The 16399-nt window shown below is 38.4% G+C and overlaps 1 protein-coding gene across 1 annotated transcript in view; it reads left to right on the forward strand.

Moving 5' to 3' along the window:
• Positions 1-1170: 1170 nt before the first annotated feature.
• Positions 1171-16399, forward strand: part of Il20rb (interleukin 20 receptor subunit beta) — a 32512-nt gene continuing 17283 nt past the window's right edge. Inside the window, exons 1-2 of the mRNA XM_077795493.1 lie at positions 1171-1236; positions 4941-5058. Of these exons, the coding sequence (XP_077651619.1) occupies positions 1171-1236; positions 4941-5058 (184 nt within the window). The remainder of the gene's footprint in view (positions 1237-4940; positions 5059-16399) is intronic.

A 16399-nucleotide genomic window follows, 5' to 3' on the forward strand; every position in this document is an offset into this window, starting at 1 on the left:
TTAAATTTGGAAATTTTAAATCAAAAAGGGATTCTCTGAATAAACCCTCATTCACCATCTTAAGAGGAGTTGGGGGGATACTATAGACAAAATAAATTTAAAGGAGGGCAGTTTTAGATGTAGGATTTTACTTGATCACATCCTGAGGGAAGAATTGAAGTCAAGGGAAATTAAATTCTTGATGGCCGGACAGTAAATATTAGGGAAATTGAAAAACTAGAAGTATGTTCAGATGAGGTTAAAAAAAGAAGGATGCAAGAGTTCCGAATTGGAGCTGGAAAATGGTGTAGAAATTATACCTGGAGGGGCTGGGATTGTGGCTCACTGGTAGCTCGCCTACCATGTGTGAGGCCTTGGGTTTGATCCTTAGCACCACCTAAAAATAAAGATGTTATGTCCAAGAACAACTAAAAATAATAAATATTTTAAAAAAACAAAAGAAACTATACCTGTAACAGACTTCTAGGGAATTTTAAGAGTCTGGACAAAGGAATTTCACTATTTAGATTCCCTGTTTTACTTCCAGAAGAAAGAAAAAACATTGAGGAGTCGTTACAACTACATGTTATGTGTGCTAAAATAGGACCTAAATTTTTTTTTTTTTTTTTAGAGAGAGTTTTTTTTAGTGTTTATTTTTCAGTTTTCGGTGGACACAACATCTTTGTTTGTATGTGGTGCTGAGGATTGAACCCGGGCCGCACGCATGCCAGGTGAGCGTGCTACCACTTGAGCCACATCCCCAGCCCCGTACCTAAATATTTAGGAGTCTTGGTGTGGGGGGAGGAACTATTCTATGGTAGGCAGGGTAAGGGAAGTTTATAGGAATGGAGTAATTAACCATGTGGTCTGTGCCTTGGCACCAAGGCCTGTCCTGGACTGGACAGCTGTAAGAATATGTAACTCCAGTTTTGCATTGTAGGTATTTTCATTCTAATCCTTCCCCTATGCAGGGCACTGGGAGTTTACAAGTCTCTTTGGCCATTAAGTTTTCCTTCCTCCCCCTCAGCCTCTTTTCCTTTCCAGAAAAACCTTTTACCTGCTTGCTTTTCCTTCCATAATTAACTTTCAAAAATTTAAGTGGCAAATAGTATATTAGGAAACAAGTCCATTTCTCGACTGTACCTGCTTATCATAAGAAATCAGTCTATTTTTCCAGCAAATATCTTAAACATGGATGATTCTCCAGCTCTGTGGAAGACAGTGCTTGTCATCAAGAGCATGGCAGTGCTGGGCAGGGTTGTCTTGGAAGGGTTGTCTTGGAAGTAGAACCAACTATCCATCTTAAAATCTACAATTTTGGTGAGCACAACATTGATGACTTAACCTCTTTTTAAAAATTTTATTTTTTGTGGCACTGGAGTACCTTTCCTTTTCTTATCCTTCTCTAATTCAGTGTGTTTTCCTCTCAACTGTTCCATCCTTGCACTTTGCTCATGTCATTCTCCCACATTTTTCCCCTATCAGTACACCTAGATGGGTATATTCTTGGAGCACTGTATTGACTCCTGTCTATGAAACTTGCTAAGTAGACTCTTGCCTCACTCACTAAACTGTGCCCTTCAGACACATTTCGAGCACTCCTTTGTTGTTAAGGTGAATGAAAAGTACTTGGGAGTTTGGCGGACTTCAATTAGATTTCCTGTCTGCATCCCGACTAGCTTTGTGATCTATAATAAGCCAATTTCTCTGAACCCAGTGTCTTGAGACTCAAACCTTACCTTAAGTCTGTTGTGTAATGGGAAATGTGAATAATGTATGGGAAGTACTTAGGACAATTCCTGGTAGATAGTAGATATCTAGTACACATTCACTTATATTGCTAAGTTTTTTTTCCCTGGATTTAAAAAAGAAATCAGGGAACCCAGAACTGGGAGAATAAAGATTGGAGACAGGTGTTGAGGCCGTGTATGAAGCATATACAAAGCACTCCAAATTGGGATGTGCTCATACCCAAAGGTAAGACAGAACAGGATCAGATGCTGGAAGAGCCATGAAGGATTGTGCAAGATGCCAGTAACCAGAGGTCAGGGCCAAGATGTGGTGACCACTGACAGTGCTGGAATCATGCACCAAATGTTCTTGATCATGGTGCAGTTAAAAAAGAAAAAAAAAAGAATTCAGCTAGTATTGTACACCCTTCTGCCAAGTCCTGTTCTAAATTACTATCTCATTTAGTCCTCAAAATAGCCCTATGAGTTAGGTGCCACTATAATTGTTACCAATCTAGAGATGAGAATTCTAAGGCAGATAGTTGAAATGACTTGCCTAAAGCAGCATAAGTAAGTAGAGGAGCCTGGATGCCAACTTAGGTATTCTGGCTCTGGAGCCCATGCTTTACAACCACTTCCTGGTAAATATCTCCAACCAGAGATATTGCTGTTCCAGAGGTAAACCCAAAGAGAAGCAGCCAGCAAAGGCTCAGCCAGCCAGAGTCCTTAATGTATGCTTATTAACATCAAATGATGGAACATACTACTTGTGAAGGCCTATTCTGTTCCCTGCACTGTGCCAATGGATTTTGTCTGCATTCTTTTATATGCCCCATCACTATTATACAAGCCATTATTGTACTTATAAATGAAAAGAAAAAAATGGGGCTTATGGAATTGTTTTTTTTTTTTTTCTATTTTGTATCAAAAGAGAACTATAACTGTTCCTCAACCCATCTAGCTTCTGATCCAAGGCCTCCACTGAAACACCTCTTGCTGAGATTACAAATGAATTTGCAGTGCTAAATCCAGAGGACACTTTCTGATGTTCAGCTCACTGGTCCTCTCTTCTGTACTGTGCTGTGATAGTCACTTCATCTTTCATTGCTTCCAGACCACAGTTTTTTCAAGGACCATTTCTCTGACCTGCTCCCCTGCCCCAACCCATTTCCCTATTTCTTATTCTTGCCCTGGTCTGTAAATGTGGGTCGTCTTCAGGAGTACATTCACAACCCTTCTGAATCTACATTTTCCTTGGATGATCTTACCCACTACCAATGAAATGCCAGAGGCAGGGGAGACGCTATCATACCCTTGACACCCATCAGCTTGATTTGGAAGTTTTTTGTTTTAGACAAGGTCTTCTGTATCACCCAGGCTGGTCTTGAATTCATGGGCTCAAGCCATCCTTCCATCTCAGCCTCCCTGAGTAGCTCTGACTGTAGGTATGCACCACCGTGCCTAGCTTACCTATTACCTTGAGACAAAGATTAGAAACTTCTGCCCATATAAGCATCTCAAATTCAAGTGTATCAAGTTGAACACATGCAAGCTTTTCTTGCACCAACTCAACCCTGCCTGCCCTGACCCCACCCCACTCTGTTCCTCTGTTGTTTTAGTTGAGGTGCTGACATCCACCCAGTTACCCAAACACAGAACCAGTAAGTCATGTTTGACTTTGTTTCTGTGGCTCTCACAATCCTCAAATATCTAGGAGCTGAAATTCTACCTCCTTTGAATTTGCTCACTTCTCTCCACAGACAAGAGAGACCTAATGTCGGCCATCTCTCATCTAAGTGACTGATAGCCTTGGTCCTCCAATCTGGCCTCCTTCACTGCTTTCTCCACCCTAGTCAGAAACTTTAGGAGTTCAAATAGAATATTATGGCCAGATTTGAGCGTTCAACCCTTTCTTTGACCTTTACTATTCTCAGGATAAACTCAGAGCCCCTCAACAAGACATGGAAAACTCTCTGGAATTCTGTTTCAGTCTTTGAGAACTATTTTTCTTGGGAATCCAACTTTGTTCTCCATTTGCACCAATTTTCTTCCAGTTTCCTAGTCACAGTGCCTGGCTGTTTTTCTGGTTTTTGTTTGTTTGGTTTTGGTTTTCCCTCCCAAAGTTTAATAACCTCAAAGTCACCTCCTTCAGGGGGCCTTCTGTGATCCACAGACTGGATTAGATCTTTCTCTGTAGTGCTCCTACATTCCTTATGAATATTTCTGTCACTGAATTTTCATTATTGATTTATAATTATTTGCTTGGGCATTGTCACTATTTGGAAGGTTATTGTTGAAGGCAGGACCTATTGAATTCTCAGAATCTAGCTCCTAAGATGCTTTTGTTGAATGAATCTGAATGACTTTCCCGAGGTTAAATTGCAAAGAACTTGTGAAACTGTCACCAAAATATCTTCTACTGTAAAACTCATGTTTATTCCACTATGGTATTTGCACATTAGAGTGTTTAAACTCATTGAAGAGTTAAGACTCTGTTAAAAGGTTTTCCTTCTAACTTTCAAAATTGATTTTACTTTTTCAATAATCCATTCACATGATTCACTCATCAAAAGGTATAGTACTCAGTAAAGAGTCTTGTTCCCATTTTTTGCCTCCAACTTCCTACTTCCCAAAATAGCCCTATGAGTTAGGTGCCACTTCTGTGGTCCCTCTGCCTTGAGGTAACCAATCTTGTCAGTTTCTTATATCTCTTTCTAGAATTTCTTTTTGCAAATGTATGTAAATATGAAGTTTTATATTCTTTTTTGCCTTTAAAAAAGTTTTGATTTTTTTTAACTTCCCTATTTTTTTCTGAGGTGAGTATTAGCAAAAAGTGCTAATCAGTACCCAGCTTGAATGAACTCACAGGAAGGGAGACTTGGAAGAAGACAGCTATTGGATGAGGGGAGAAGAAAATCCTGCCTACTTACTGACCTCTTGGGACACGCAGGGGCCTCCAAGACAGAGCCTGTGGTCCAGATAACTCCCCCAGGCAGATTCTCAAGCTCCTTAAGAGTTACCTTGTCTTTGGAACTCTCTTAGGCCACTCCCCTTGATGCAATATCTGGATTTGGGCAGAAAGGAGGGTGCTGCAGAGCCCGCCCCTTCTGAGCTGTTTGGACCAGCTCCTCTTTTCAGAACAATTCAGGCTTCACTGTGACTCAGACCTCGGCTCAAATCTCTGCTCAGAAGCAAGATGGCTGAGATGGACAGAATGCTTCACTCTGGAAGGAAAAGGCATTCCAGGTCAAATTAAGTCTGCCAAACCCCTTCACTAGGGTTCTAGAAGGAATCTGGACAAGTTTTATCATGTGGTTTTTCTACGCCTTGATTCCATGTTTGTTCACAGGTAAGTATGAATTAAAATACATCTGGTTGTTTGGGCCTTGGATTAGAAGGTGAAAAATACTTTCCCAGGGTTTGGGGTTGCAATACCTGTATAGAACATCTTATGTCTGTTTTTAAAAAGGTTTCTCACCTCTTACATCAGCATCCCCACATCTCAAAGAAAAGTCCTGCACTATGTTTGGAAACCTCTCTCCTAAGTGTCTGCAGAACTATCTAGAAAGACTTCATTAAAATAGTATAAAAGTTGGCATACCTTTGTGCATTTTGCTTTTTATCTCATTACCTGGTATTACAAGGTGCAATGGAATTCTCAGTCTATTTATCTATGTAACATAATTAAGAATTCTAACAAAACACATGAATAGACAATTTGAGAACTTAAATTTTGGGAACAAGCCTTATAAAAATTGGATTTCTTTCTTGGTCATTGCAGAAAAGGTATTCTATAGCATTTTAGAAAATATTTGGTTGGGGAATTTTCTCTTACAGTACTATTACAACATTTTCTCTACTCCACTCCTGGTTGCATGTATGTACCTGCTTTACTGGTCCAAAAACTGCTTTATTGGTCCTTAGCTGTTGGTATTTCTCCATGTCAAACTGCATTTAAGGGAAATTTTTAATTTTAATACCAGTCACTTTGTGATGTCAGTGGGAGTCTCAAGTTAGTTGATTGGTTTGGTTTGTTTCTTTCAACACAGAACTAATATTCTAGTTTGTTTAAATCAGGCAATGTTTAGAATTGGTTTAAACATCCAACTTAGTGTTCCTTCCTATACCCAAATCCTTCACAGCTCTCAGTTGCACAGCACAGGACGTCCAAATTTTGCATGTCCATTTCTCATAACAGTACATTCAGACCCCATCCTGTATTTATTTGATTCTCATTCTCCTTGAAAACATTCGGATTGCAGGCAGGTGCTGTCTTCATAGTCAGTACATTCTATCTGATTTCCTCTTCCTGGTCTTTATATATAATTTCCCACCAGAAGCACTACCTCCAGTTCCTTTCCCCATCCCAAGTCCATGTTCCCATCATCATTCCAGGCAGATCCTTCTCCCTGCAGACATTTCCCAGAACTCTATCCTTTGGCACTTGACTCCATGTGCTCTAGCTTAGTTAGGTTGCTTTGCTTTTCAACACAGAAGACCCTGTATGTCTTTTCTGGTGTCCCCCAAACCCCTAGCACAGATCAAGTATGTTGGTTGTTTGGTAAATTAGTTGTTTGATTGTTTAATTTTGGGGACAAAAAAGTTGCCAAAGGCAGAAGATGGGAGGCCAAATGACAATCAGAAATGTTAGCATTTTTTAACCTGACATTTTCTTCATTGAATTCAGTCTTTTGAGGCTTTTCTTAAAAACTCCTGTTTTAAACAGACCTGGGGGTAAGTGCTTTCTTCTGACACTTACAGACTTACAGATAAACAAAAAGAAAATGGTGATAGAAACCAAAAGATGTCAGAGTCAAAAAGACTTAAAAGTGTGAATTTTTGCTTTATCACTCCCTTGTTCAGTGACAAGATCATATAACTTTAGTTTTCTCACATGTGAAGTGGTTATCACAGTCACCTTGAAGTGTGGAGGAGTTAACTAAAATGATGCAAACAAAATCACTTTGAAGACTTCCATGGTGGTGCAAACAGATGGTGGTGTCAGCAGATAAGTGCAGGTTGCTTTTTTGCAATTTTGACCACTTCCTCTGGATTGTGTAGGTGCCTGTGAGGAATTCTGCAAATTCTAAATGAACTTCTGTTGGTAACTAGATCACTGAACAGATGGGTAGTTTTGTTGCTTTCTTTCATAGAAATCATTTGCCTTGCTTTGTTCCTTCCAACAAGAGTATTGTATTTTGGAAACTGATTCTTCCTACAAATAATAATCATATTAATGACAGTGACAATCACAATTGCTATTTCTGTGCTCCAGTTTAGTAAAAAATATACTCTTGACTTCTCACATCAATCCTGCAAAGCAGTTGTTATTTCCCCCATTTTACACACTAGGAAACGGACTTGGAAACCTTCAATTATTTGTCCAAGTACATAACATTCTAGGAAGAGGGGGAATTGGGATTTGGTTCTGGTTTCACTAGCTCCAGAGGCCCTTTGTGTTTCTGTGCAGAAAAAAACTGAGACACTGGGCTGGGGATGTGGCTCAAGCGGTAGCGCGTTGGCCTGGCATGTGTGCGGTCCAGGTTCGATCCTCAGCACCACATACAAACAAAGATGTTGTGTCCACCGATAACTAAAAAATAAATATTAAAATTCTCTCTCTCTCACACTCTCTTAAAAAAAAAAAAAAACTGAGACATTGACACAGGCCCACAAAAGGGAGGAGGAACAAAGTAGAGGAAACAGTAGTGCCTTTTCTGATGCATTTGACTTGAAGGTTATTGAAGGAAAAGAATGGTGGAAGAGGACTCAAATGAAGGGAGTTGACATCAGACCCAGCTGGGTCTCTTACAGGGAAGAGATGCTGATTTCTGCCTAGAAGATTTGCCCACAGTTCATGGTGGGCAGCCTTCATGCTCCCTTCTTTTTTGTGACTTAAGATTTTAGGATAGAAGTGTTCAGCATAAACCTTAGAGCAGCAGAAAGGACTAATTTAAGATGGATGAGAGATTAGGGGGAAAAAAAAAAGTAAGACATAAGCTGTTTCCCAAGGAAGTCAAGACTTGCTTCAGTTGTTCTGTTTTTATTCAGAGCACCAGATTCCCAGCTGGGTGCTGATTAGCAGAGAGATGAAAAACAAACAACAACAACAAAAAACAGTCCTTTGTTTTCAGATAACTGAAGTCTTTGACATCTGGAGTTGAAATGTAGTATTAATTATTCTTTTGGCCACCAGAAATAAGGTCTAGATCAGTGGGTCCCAATCTTGAATGAACATTGAAATAACCTGGAGAGCTTTTTACAGCCAGAGATTCTGAACTAATTTAGGATGTTGCCGGGGGCATTGAGGTTTTTCAAAACTTCCTGGATGGGGCTCTTTGAGAGAAGTGGTTGATTACAGGGCTGGGCAGGGAGAATACAAGAGGAGACAGGAGTGTCCTGTGGTAAGTAATGAAGGGTTCTGAAGAGGATGGGGAGGTAAATTCAACACCACATGCTGGATTGAATCCTGGAATGGAAAAAGACTTTAGTGGAAAAATTGGAAAAACCTAAATAAAGTCTGGAGTTTAGTTACAGTAACACACCAACACTGGTTCCTTAGTTTTGGTAAACGAGTCATGGTTGGATAAAATGTTGGCATGGTGGAAGCAGAGTGATGGGTATATGAGAACTCTGTGTACTGTCCTTGCATCTTTTTTTCTGTAGATCTAAAATTATTTTTTTAAAGTCTATTAATAATAATTACATGAAAAGGGGTAAAGAATAGAGACAAGTCAAATGGACACAGGAGTCAAGCTGAAAGAGTCCCCGGTGTCCAAAGTTGGAACAATTTGAATAATAAAATAATAACAATGTATTGGATTTTAATCATAGAATAAAATAAATATGAATCCGTATTGGTAGAAATAAATAATTGAATAGATAAACAGTGGAGAACACTCTTTCCTACCAAATTCCAATTAAATGAAAAAAAACACTATTAGTACATAATAGTACTTTTTGTAAGAACTCTCCACCAATAGATGCAAAATTAATGCGTGGAAATTTGAAGAGAAACAAAATGTTTACGTAGTCTCAAAGCATCTCCCCTAAGGTGCTAATTAACACTAAAGGGGAAATTGATAGCTTTACTGTGGAGACATTGCCTAAACAAAGTGATCAAGATTAACATTACTGGTAAAAAGACATACCGACATCCTGTGCTCCCTGTGAGGACATGGCAAAATGTATAACCTCAGTCAAATCATGTGAAAGCATCAGACAAACCCCAACTGACAGACAGTCTGCAAAACAGCTGACCAGTACTCTTAAAAAATGTCAAGGTCATAAAAGACAAAGACACACTGAGAACAGATTGGAAGAGACTAACTAGATGTGACAACTGAATGGGGAATCCTGGACTGGTTCCTAGGGGCAGGGCAAAGAGCCTTAGGGGAACTAGTGAAATGTGAATAAAGACTGAAGCTTAGTTAATCATATTCATCAATATTAATATCTCAGTTTTCAAAATTGTACTACAGTCATGGACCCATGGACGCCTGAGTGAAAGGTGTGTGGGAGCTCACTGCTATTTTGTAATTCCTCTGAAAGTCTGAAGTATTTCAAAATACAACTAATTTTCACCATTTTACTGGGCTAAGATCAGATTTTGGCAGGACTGTGTTCCTTCTGGAGGCTCTAGGGGAGGATCTATTTCCTTGCCCTTCCTAGCTTCTAGTGGCCATCTGTGTTCCTTGCACACGGCCCCCTTCCATGGTTTGTATGTACCACCATTTGTTTAACCATTCACCTATTGAAGGACCTCTGGGCTGATTCCAGTTTGACTATGCACATTCATGTGCAGGATTTATATTATGAAAATTTTCATTTCCCTAGGATAAACACCTAAGAGTGCAATTGCTAGGTCAGACAGTAATTGCATGTTTAGTTTTACAAGAAACAGCCCATTTTCTAGAGTGAAGGTACTATTTTACATTCTTACCAGTAATGTCTGAGGGATCCACTTTTTATGTCTCCTTGCCAGCTTTTGGTTTTGTTATTTAAAAAATTTTTGCCAGCCAGGCGTGATGGAATATGCCTATAATCCCAGCAGCTTGAGAGGCTGAGGCAGAAGGATCACTAGTTCAAAGCCAGCCTCAGCAACTTAGTGAGGCCCTAAGTAACTCAATGAGACTCCATCTCTAAAAAAAAAAAAAATACACAAAAGGACTGGGGATGTGGCTCAGTGGTTGAGTACCCCTGGAATCATTCCCTAGTGACAAAAAAAAAAAAGTCATTCTGATAGTTGTATACACTGCTATCTCATTGTAGTGTTATTTTGTTTTTCTGTAATAGCTAAATATGCAATATTTTTTCACGTGCCTATTTGCATGTGATAAATCATCTTTGGTGAAATGCCTCTTTGTACCTTTTGCCCATTTTTTAATTGGATTGTTAGAATTTTTTTGCAGGTTTTTTCCTCACCTAAGCAGCTTTATATTATTTATTTATTTAAATTAGGTATATATGACAGCAGAATGCATTTTGATTCATTGTACACAGTTGCAGCACAACTTTTCATTTCTCTGTACACGATGTCGTGTTGCACTATATGTGCATCATACACGTACTCAAGGTAATAATGTCCATCTCATTCCACCATCTTTCCTGCCCCCATACCCCTTCCCCTCCTCTCCCTCCCCTTTGTCCAATCAAAGTTCCTCCATTTTCCCATGCCCCCCCCCCCACCATTAAGGATCAGCATCCACTTAACAGAACATTTGGCCTTTGGGTGTTTGGGATTGGCTTACGTCACTTAGCATGATGTTCTCTAGTTCCATCCATTTACCTGCAAATGCCATAATTTTTTTCTCTTTTAATGCTGAGTAATATTCTATTGTATATATATACCACAGTTTCTTTATCCATCCATCTATTGAAGTGCATCTAGTTTACTTCTACAGTTTAACTATTGTGAAAAGAGCTGCTATAAACATTGATGTGGCCACATTACTATCAGTATAGTATGCTGATTTTAAGTCCTTTGGGTAAAGACAGAGGAGTGGGATAGCTGGGTCAAATGGTGGTTCCAGTCCAAGTTTTCTAAGGAATCCTTTTCCAGACTGGTTGCACCAATTTGCAGTGCCACCAGCAATGTATGGGTATACCTTTTCCCCCACATCCTCTCCACTTATTATTGCATGTATTCTGGATAACTGCAATTCTGACTGGTGTGAGGTGAAAAGAGTAGTTTTGATCAGCATTTCTCTAATTACTAGAGATGCTGAACATTTTTTCATATATTTGTTGATTGATTATACATCTTCTTTTGAGAAGGGTCTGTTCAGCTCCTTAGCCCATTTATTGACTGGGCTATTTGTTTGTTTGGTGTTAAGTTTTTTGAGTTCTTTATATATCCTGGGGATTAGTACTCTATCTGATGTGCTTGTGGCAAAAGTTTGCTCCCCTTCTGTAGGCTCTCTCTTTACTTCATTGATTGTTTCCTTTTTTGAGAAGAAGCTTTTTAATTTGAATCCTTCCCATTTATTAATTCTTGATTTTATTTCTCATGCTGTAGGAGTCTTGTTATGGAAGTTGGGGCCTAATTTGACGTGATGAGGATTCGGGCTTACGTTTTCCTCTATTAGTTGAAGGCTCTCTGGTCTAATTCCTAGGTCCTTGATCCACTTTGAGTTGAGCTTTTTGCATGGTGAGAGATAGGGGTTTAGTTTCATTTTGCTGCATATGGATTTCCAGTTCTCCCAGCACCATTTGTTAAAAAGGCTATCTTTTCTCCAGTGTATGTTTTTGGGACCTTTGTCTAGTATGAGATAACTGTTTTTATGTGGATTTGTCTCTGTGTCTTCTATTCTGTACCATTGCCCTACATGTCTATTTTGGTGCTAATACCATGCCATTTTTTGTTACTATAGCTTTGTAGTATAGTTTAAGGCCCGGTATTGTGTTGTCTCCTGCTTCACTCTTCTTGCTAAGGATTGCTTTGGCTATTCTGGGTCTCTTATTTTTTCAAATGAATGTCATGATTGCTTTTTCTATTTCTATAAGGAATGATGGGATTTTAATTGGAATCACATTGAATCTGTATAGCACTTTGGGTAGCATTTTGACAATATTAATTTTGCCTGTCAAAGAGCATGGGAGATTGTTCCATCTTCTAAGGTGTTCTTCAATTTCTTTCTTTAGTGTTCTGTAGTTTTCATTGTACAGGTCTTTCACCTCTTTTGTTGATTCCCAAGTTTTTTTTTTTTTTTTTTGAGGTTATTGTGAATGGAGTAGTTTTCCTAATTTCTTTTTCAGAAGATTCATCACTGATGTATAGAAATGCATTTGATTTATGGGTATTGATTTTATATCCTGCTACTTTGCTGAATTCATTTATTAATTCTAGAAGTTTTCTGGTGGAGTTTCTTGGATCCTCTATAGAATCATGTCGTCAGCAAATAATGATAGTTTGAGTTCTTCTTTTTCTATTTCCTATTTTCATATTCCTTTAATTTCTTTCATCTAATTGCTCTGGCTAGAATTTAAGGACAATGTTGAATAAGAGTGGTGAAAGAGAGCATCCCTGTATTGTTCCAGTTTTTAGAGGGAGTGCTTCCAATTTTTATTATAATTCTTGGAATTGAGTAGATTAGTTCCTCTGCTTTATTTGCAAAATTATTTTAGTTAGGGTTAGTTAGCTGCTCAGCACATGATGAGTATGTATATATATATATATATATATACACACACACACACACACACACACACACACACACAGAAGAAAAAGTAGTTTTGGTTATTCTAATTCCTTTGCCTTTTAAAATAAAATTTACAAAAACAATCTTGACAGGCCTTTGATAGAATTGTGTGAAACCTGTGTGTCAGTTTGGAGGAGAATTGCCATCTGAACTATTTTGAATATTCCAATCCGTGAACATGATATGTCTCTCCATTTATTTAAGTCTTTTTTAGTTTTTCACATCAACATTGAAAACTTTTCTCCATATCAATCCTGATATATTTTGTTGGATTTTCATTCATGCATTTCAATGTTTTTTGAGTGATTGTAGTTTTAATTTCTATGTGTAAATCTTCATTGCTAATCTATGGAAATATGATCAATTTTTGTTTATCTTATGTCTTGCGAACTTACTTGGAATATCAAGAATTGTTTTTGTTCTTGTTTTATTCCATGGGATTTTCTACATGCGCTATTATATCATCTGTAAATTGAGGGAGTTTTACTCCTTTCTTTCTAATCTGTATTTTTTTATTCTTTTGCATTCCTTAATACAGTGACTAGAATTTCTAGTATTATGTTGAATAAGAGTGGTGAGAGTGGAAATCCTTGCCTATTCTTGTTCTTAGTGGGGAAGAATTCAGTCTCTTATTATGTTGCTAAAATCATAGCTGTAGACTTTTTGTGGATGGTCTTTCTCAAGTTCAGATAAACTCCTTGCTCTTTTTAATTGAAGAGAGACTTTGTTTTGTTTTAATCATGTATGAGTGTTAGGTTTTATAAATACTTTTTCTGTGTCAACTGAAAAGATTATGTGGTTTTTCTTCTTTAGTTTATTGACATGGTGGATTGCACTAGTTGATTTTTAAATGTTGAACCACCCTTGCATACCTGGAAAAAATCCTACTTGGTCATAATTTTTATACATTATTAGATTTGGATTACTAATATTTTATTGATTTTTTTGCACCTAAGTTCGTAAAAACACTTATGCAAGTTATTTTTGTTTGGGTTGGGGCTGTATCTCAGTGGTAGAGAATTTGCCTAGCACATACAAGACTCTGTGTTCAATCTCCAGCATTGTAAACAAACAAACAAAATATAAATTATCTTTGTCTGGTTTTGCCATCAGGGTAATACTAGCCTCATAAAATAAGTTGGAAAGTGTTCTTTCCTCTTCTATGTATTGAAATAGTGTGTGTAAATTTTGTGTTAATTCTTCTGTAAATGTTTGGTAGCATTCTCTAGTGAAACCATCTGGGTCTGAAGACTTAATTTTTGAGGGCTTTTAAAGTATATAATTGAAGTATATTAATGAATAAATTATATTAATACATAATTTTTATTATATGAAATGTAGCCTTACATTTATACAGCTTCATATTTCCAAAATAGTTTTTTAAATTTTCCCAGAGGAAGGATGTCAGAGGAGACCATGCTTCACCCTCCTGTCCCACCCCGACCCCCACATGGCCTTTTTCCTTTCCATCTCTTTGATGATTTCAAAGTGAGGAATTGGGAGGTCAGGAAGCCTCCTTGTGGGTGCCCCAGGTGTTTCCTCATAGGGCTGACTGTGACTAGTACGTGTGAGATGAAGGTGTATCACCAGTGTCCTACATTAGAGAAGAGGCAAGGGAATCAGATGGGGTGTCCCCAGAAGCCCCCTGGCCCCATTTCTTTGTGGTAAGAGGGCTTGATAACAAACAGCAGGTGCCAATATGGAGATAGGCACAGAGGGCCCCAGCTGTCCCCTCAACTCCACTGTGCTGTTGATGTTATCACTGTGATTATAACAGCAAAGAGAGGCAGGTGTTGGGCATTAAAATAGGAGCATGTAAAATGGAGAAGAGAGGATTTCAGTAGAGGGTCAAGATCACTCTGGGGTTACCTGCAAGGTTACGCTTTGGGTACCCAAAGTCCTTATTAGAGTAGATTCAGCTTCACAGGCTTCTTTTATTCTGAGCAAACCATTCTGGGTGCACCGCACACATCTATGTGAGCAGATACTTATGTCCCAGATTGGCTCATGGCCTTGCAATTGCTCTGGGATGGAGTCTCTAGGCTGGCTTAGCACCCCTTATGACTGGACTCACTTCATAGCTGACCTGAGCCTACACTCCCCACCTGGAAGCTGATGCCCCATTTTGCACTGTTAGAGGTCATGAAGGGATGTGCTTTCATACCAAATGTTGGCATGAGCAGGAGAGGAATATGACAAGAAGCTGGCAAGAGCCTGCATGGGTTTGCCACAAAGGAGTGGGAGGCTCAGGTTAATTCAAGTTGCTTAAGGTGACATAGCACATGACTGCATCAAAGTCTGGAATAAGGGCCTGTCATAAGCAATGTCCTTCAGGGTTAATGTCCAGAATATATAAGGAATTCAAATAGCAAAACAAACAAAACCCAAATAATCTGATTGAAAAAATGGATAATAGATCTAAATAGACATTTATTTTTAAAAAGATACACAAATGGCTAACAAGTATATGAAAAATGTTCAGTATCATTAATCATAAGGTAAATGCAAATCAAAACCACAATGATTTAACACCTCACCCCAGTAAGAGTGACTTATCAGGGTTGGGTTGTAGCTCAATGGCAGAATGCTTGCCTAGCATGTTTAAGACTCTGGGTTTAATTTCCAGGACAGACCAAAAACAAATGTCTGTTATCAAAGAGATTAAAGATAACAAGTACTGACAAGTATGGGAATATTTGCACACTATTGTTAGGAATATAAATTAATATAGTGACTATTGAAAACTGTGTGGAGCTTTCTCAAAAAATTAAAAAATAAGACTACCATATGATCCAGCAATCATACTACTGGGTATATATCCAAAGGAAATGAAATCAGTATGTTGAAGAGATATCTACATCCCTGTGTTCATTGCAGCACTATTCACAATAGACAAGAGATGAAAATAACCTAAATGATAAATTTATAAAAAGACAAAACTGTGGAACATGTACAGTGGAATACTGTTTGTCCATAAAAAGGATGAAATTATTTCATTTGCAACATCGTGGATGTAACTGGAGGATATTACATTAAATGAAACCAGGCAGACTCAGAGATATTACATGATCTCATTCAGATGTGGGATCCCAAAACATGGATCTCATAGAGATTTAGATCAGAGTGGTGATTACCAGAGCATGGGGAGATAGGAGAGAGGGAGGGAAGAGGAAACAGTTTGCCCAACAGGTACTAAATTATATTTAGATTTGAGAAATTCTGATATTCTGAATGGCAGCTATTATGAAGACAACAACCATAAGTGTAGGGGAGGATTGGGGGAAAAGGCACACTCATACATTGCTGGTGGGACTGCAAATTGGTGCAGCCAATATGGAAAGCAGTATGGAGATTCCTTGGAAATCTGGGAATGGAACCACCATTTGACCCAGTTATCTCTCTCCTCGGGCTATACCCAAAGGACTTAAAAATAGCATACTACAGGGACACAGCCACATCAATGTTTATAGCAGCACAATTCATAATAGCTAAACTGTGGAGCCAACCTAGATGTCCTTCAGTGGATGAATGGATATAAAAATGTGGCATATATACACAATGGAATTTTACTCGGCAATATGAGAGAATAAAATCATGGCATTTGCAGGCAAATGGATGGTGTTGGAGAAGATGATACTAAGTGAAATTAGCCAATCCCCCCAAAAAAAATGCGGAATGTTTTCTCTGATATAAGGAGGTTGACTCATAGTGGGGTAGAGAGGAGGAGCATGGGAGGAATAGATGAATTCTAGATAGGAGAGAGGGGTGAAAAGGAAAGGGAGGGGGCAGGGGATTAGCAAGGATGGTAGAATATGATGGACATCATTAACCAAAGTACATGTATGAAGACACAAATTGGGTGTCAATATACTTTATATACAAACAGAGATATGAAAAATTGTGATATATATGTGTAATAAGAATTGTACTATATAAAGACATGAATTGGTGTGAAAAAAAATTCTGATATTCTATTGCACAGTAGAGTGA

This window comes from Urocitellus parryii, chromosome 2 (assembly GCF_045843805.1).
Source record: "Urocitellus parryii isolate mUroPar1 chromosome 2, mUroPar1.hap1, whole genome shotgun sequence".
Classification (NCBI taxonomy): Eukaryota; Metazoa; Chordata; class Mammalia; order Rodentia; family Sciuridae; genus Urocitellus; species Urocitellus parryii.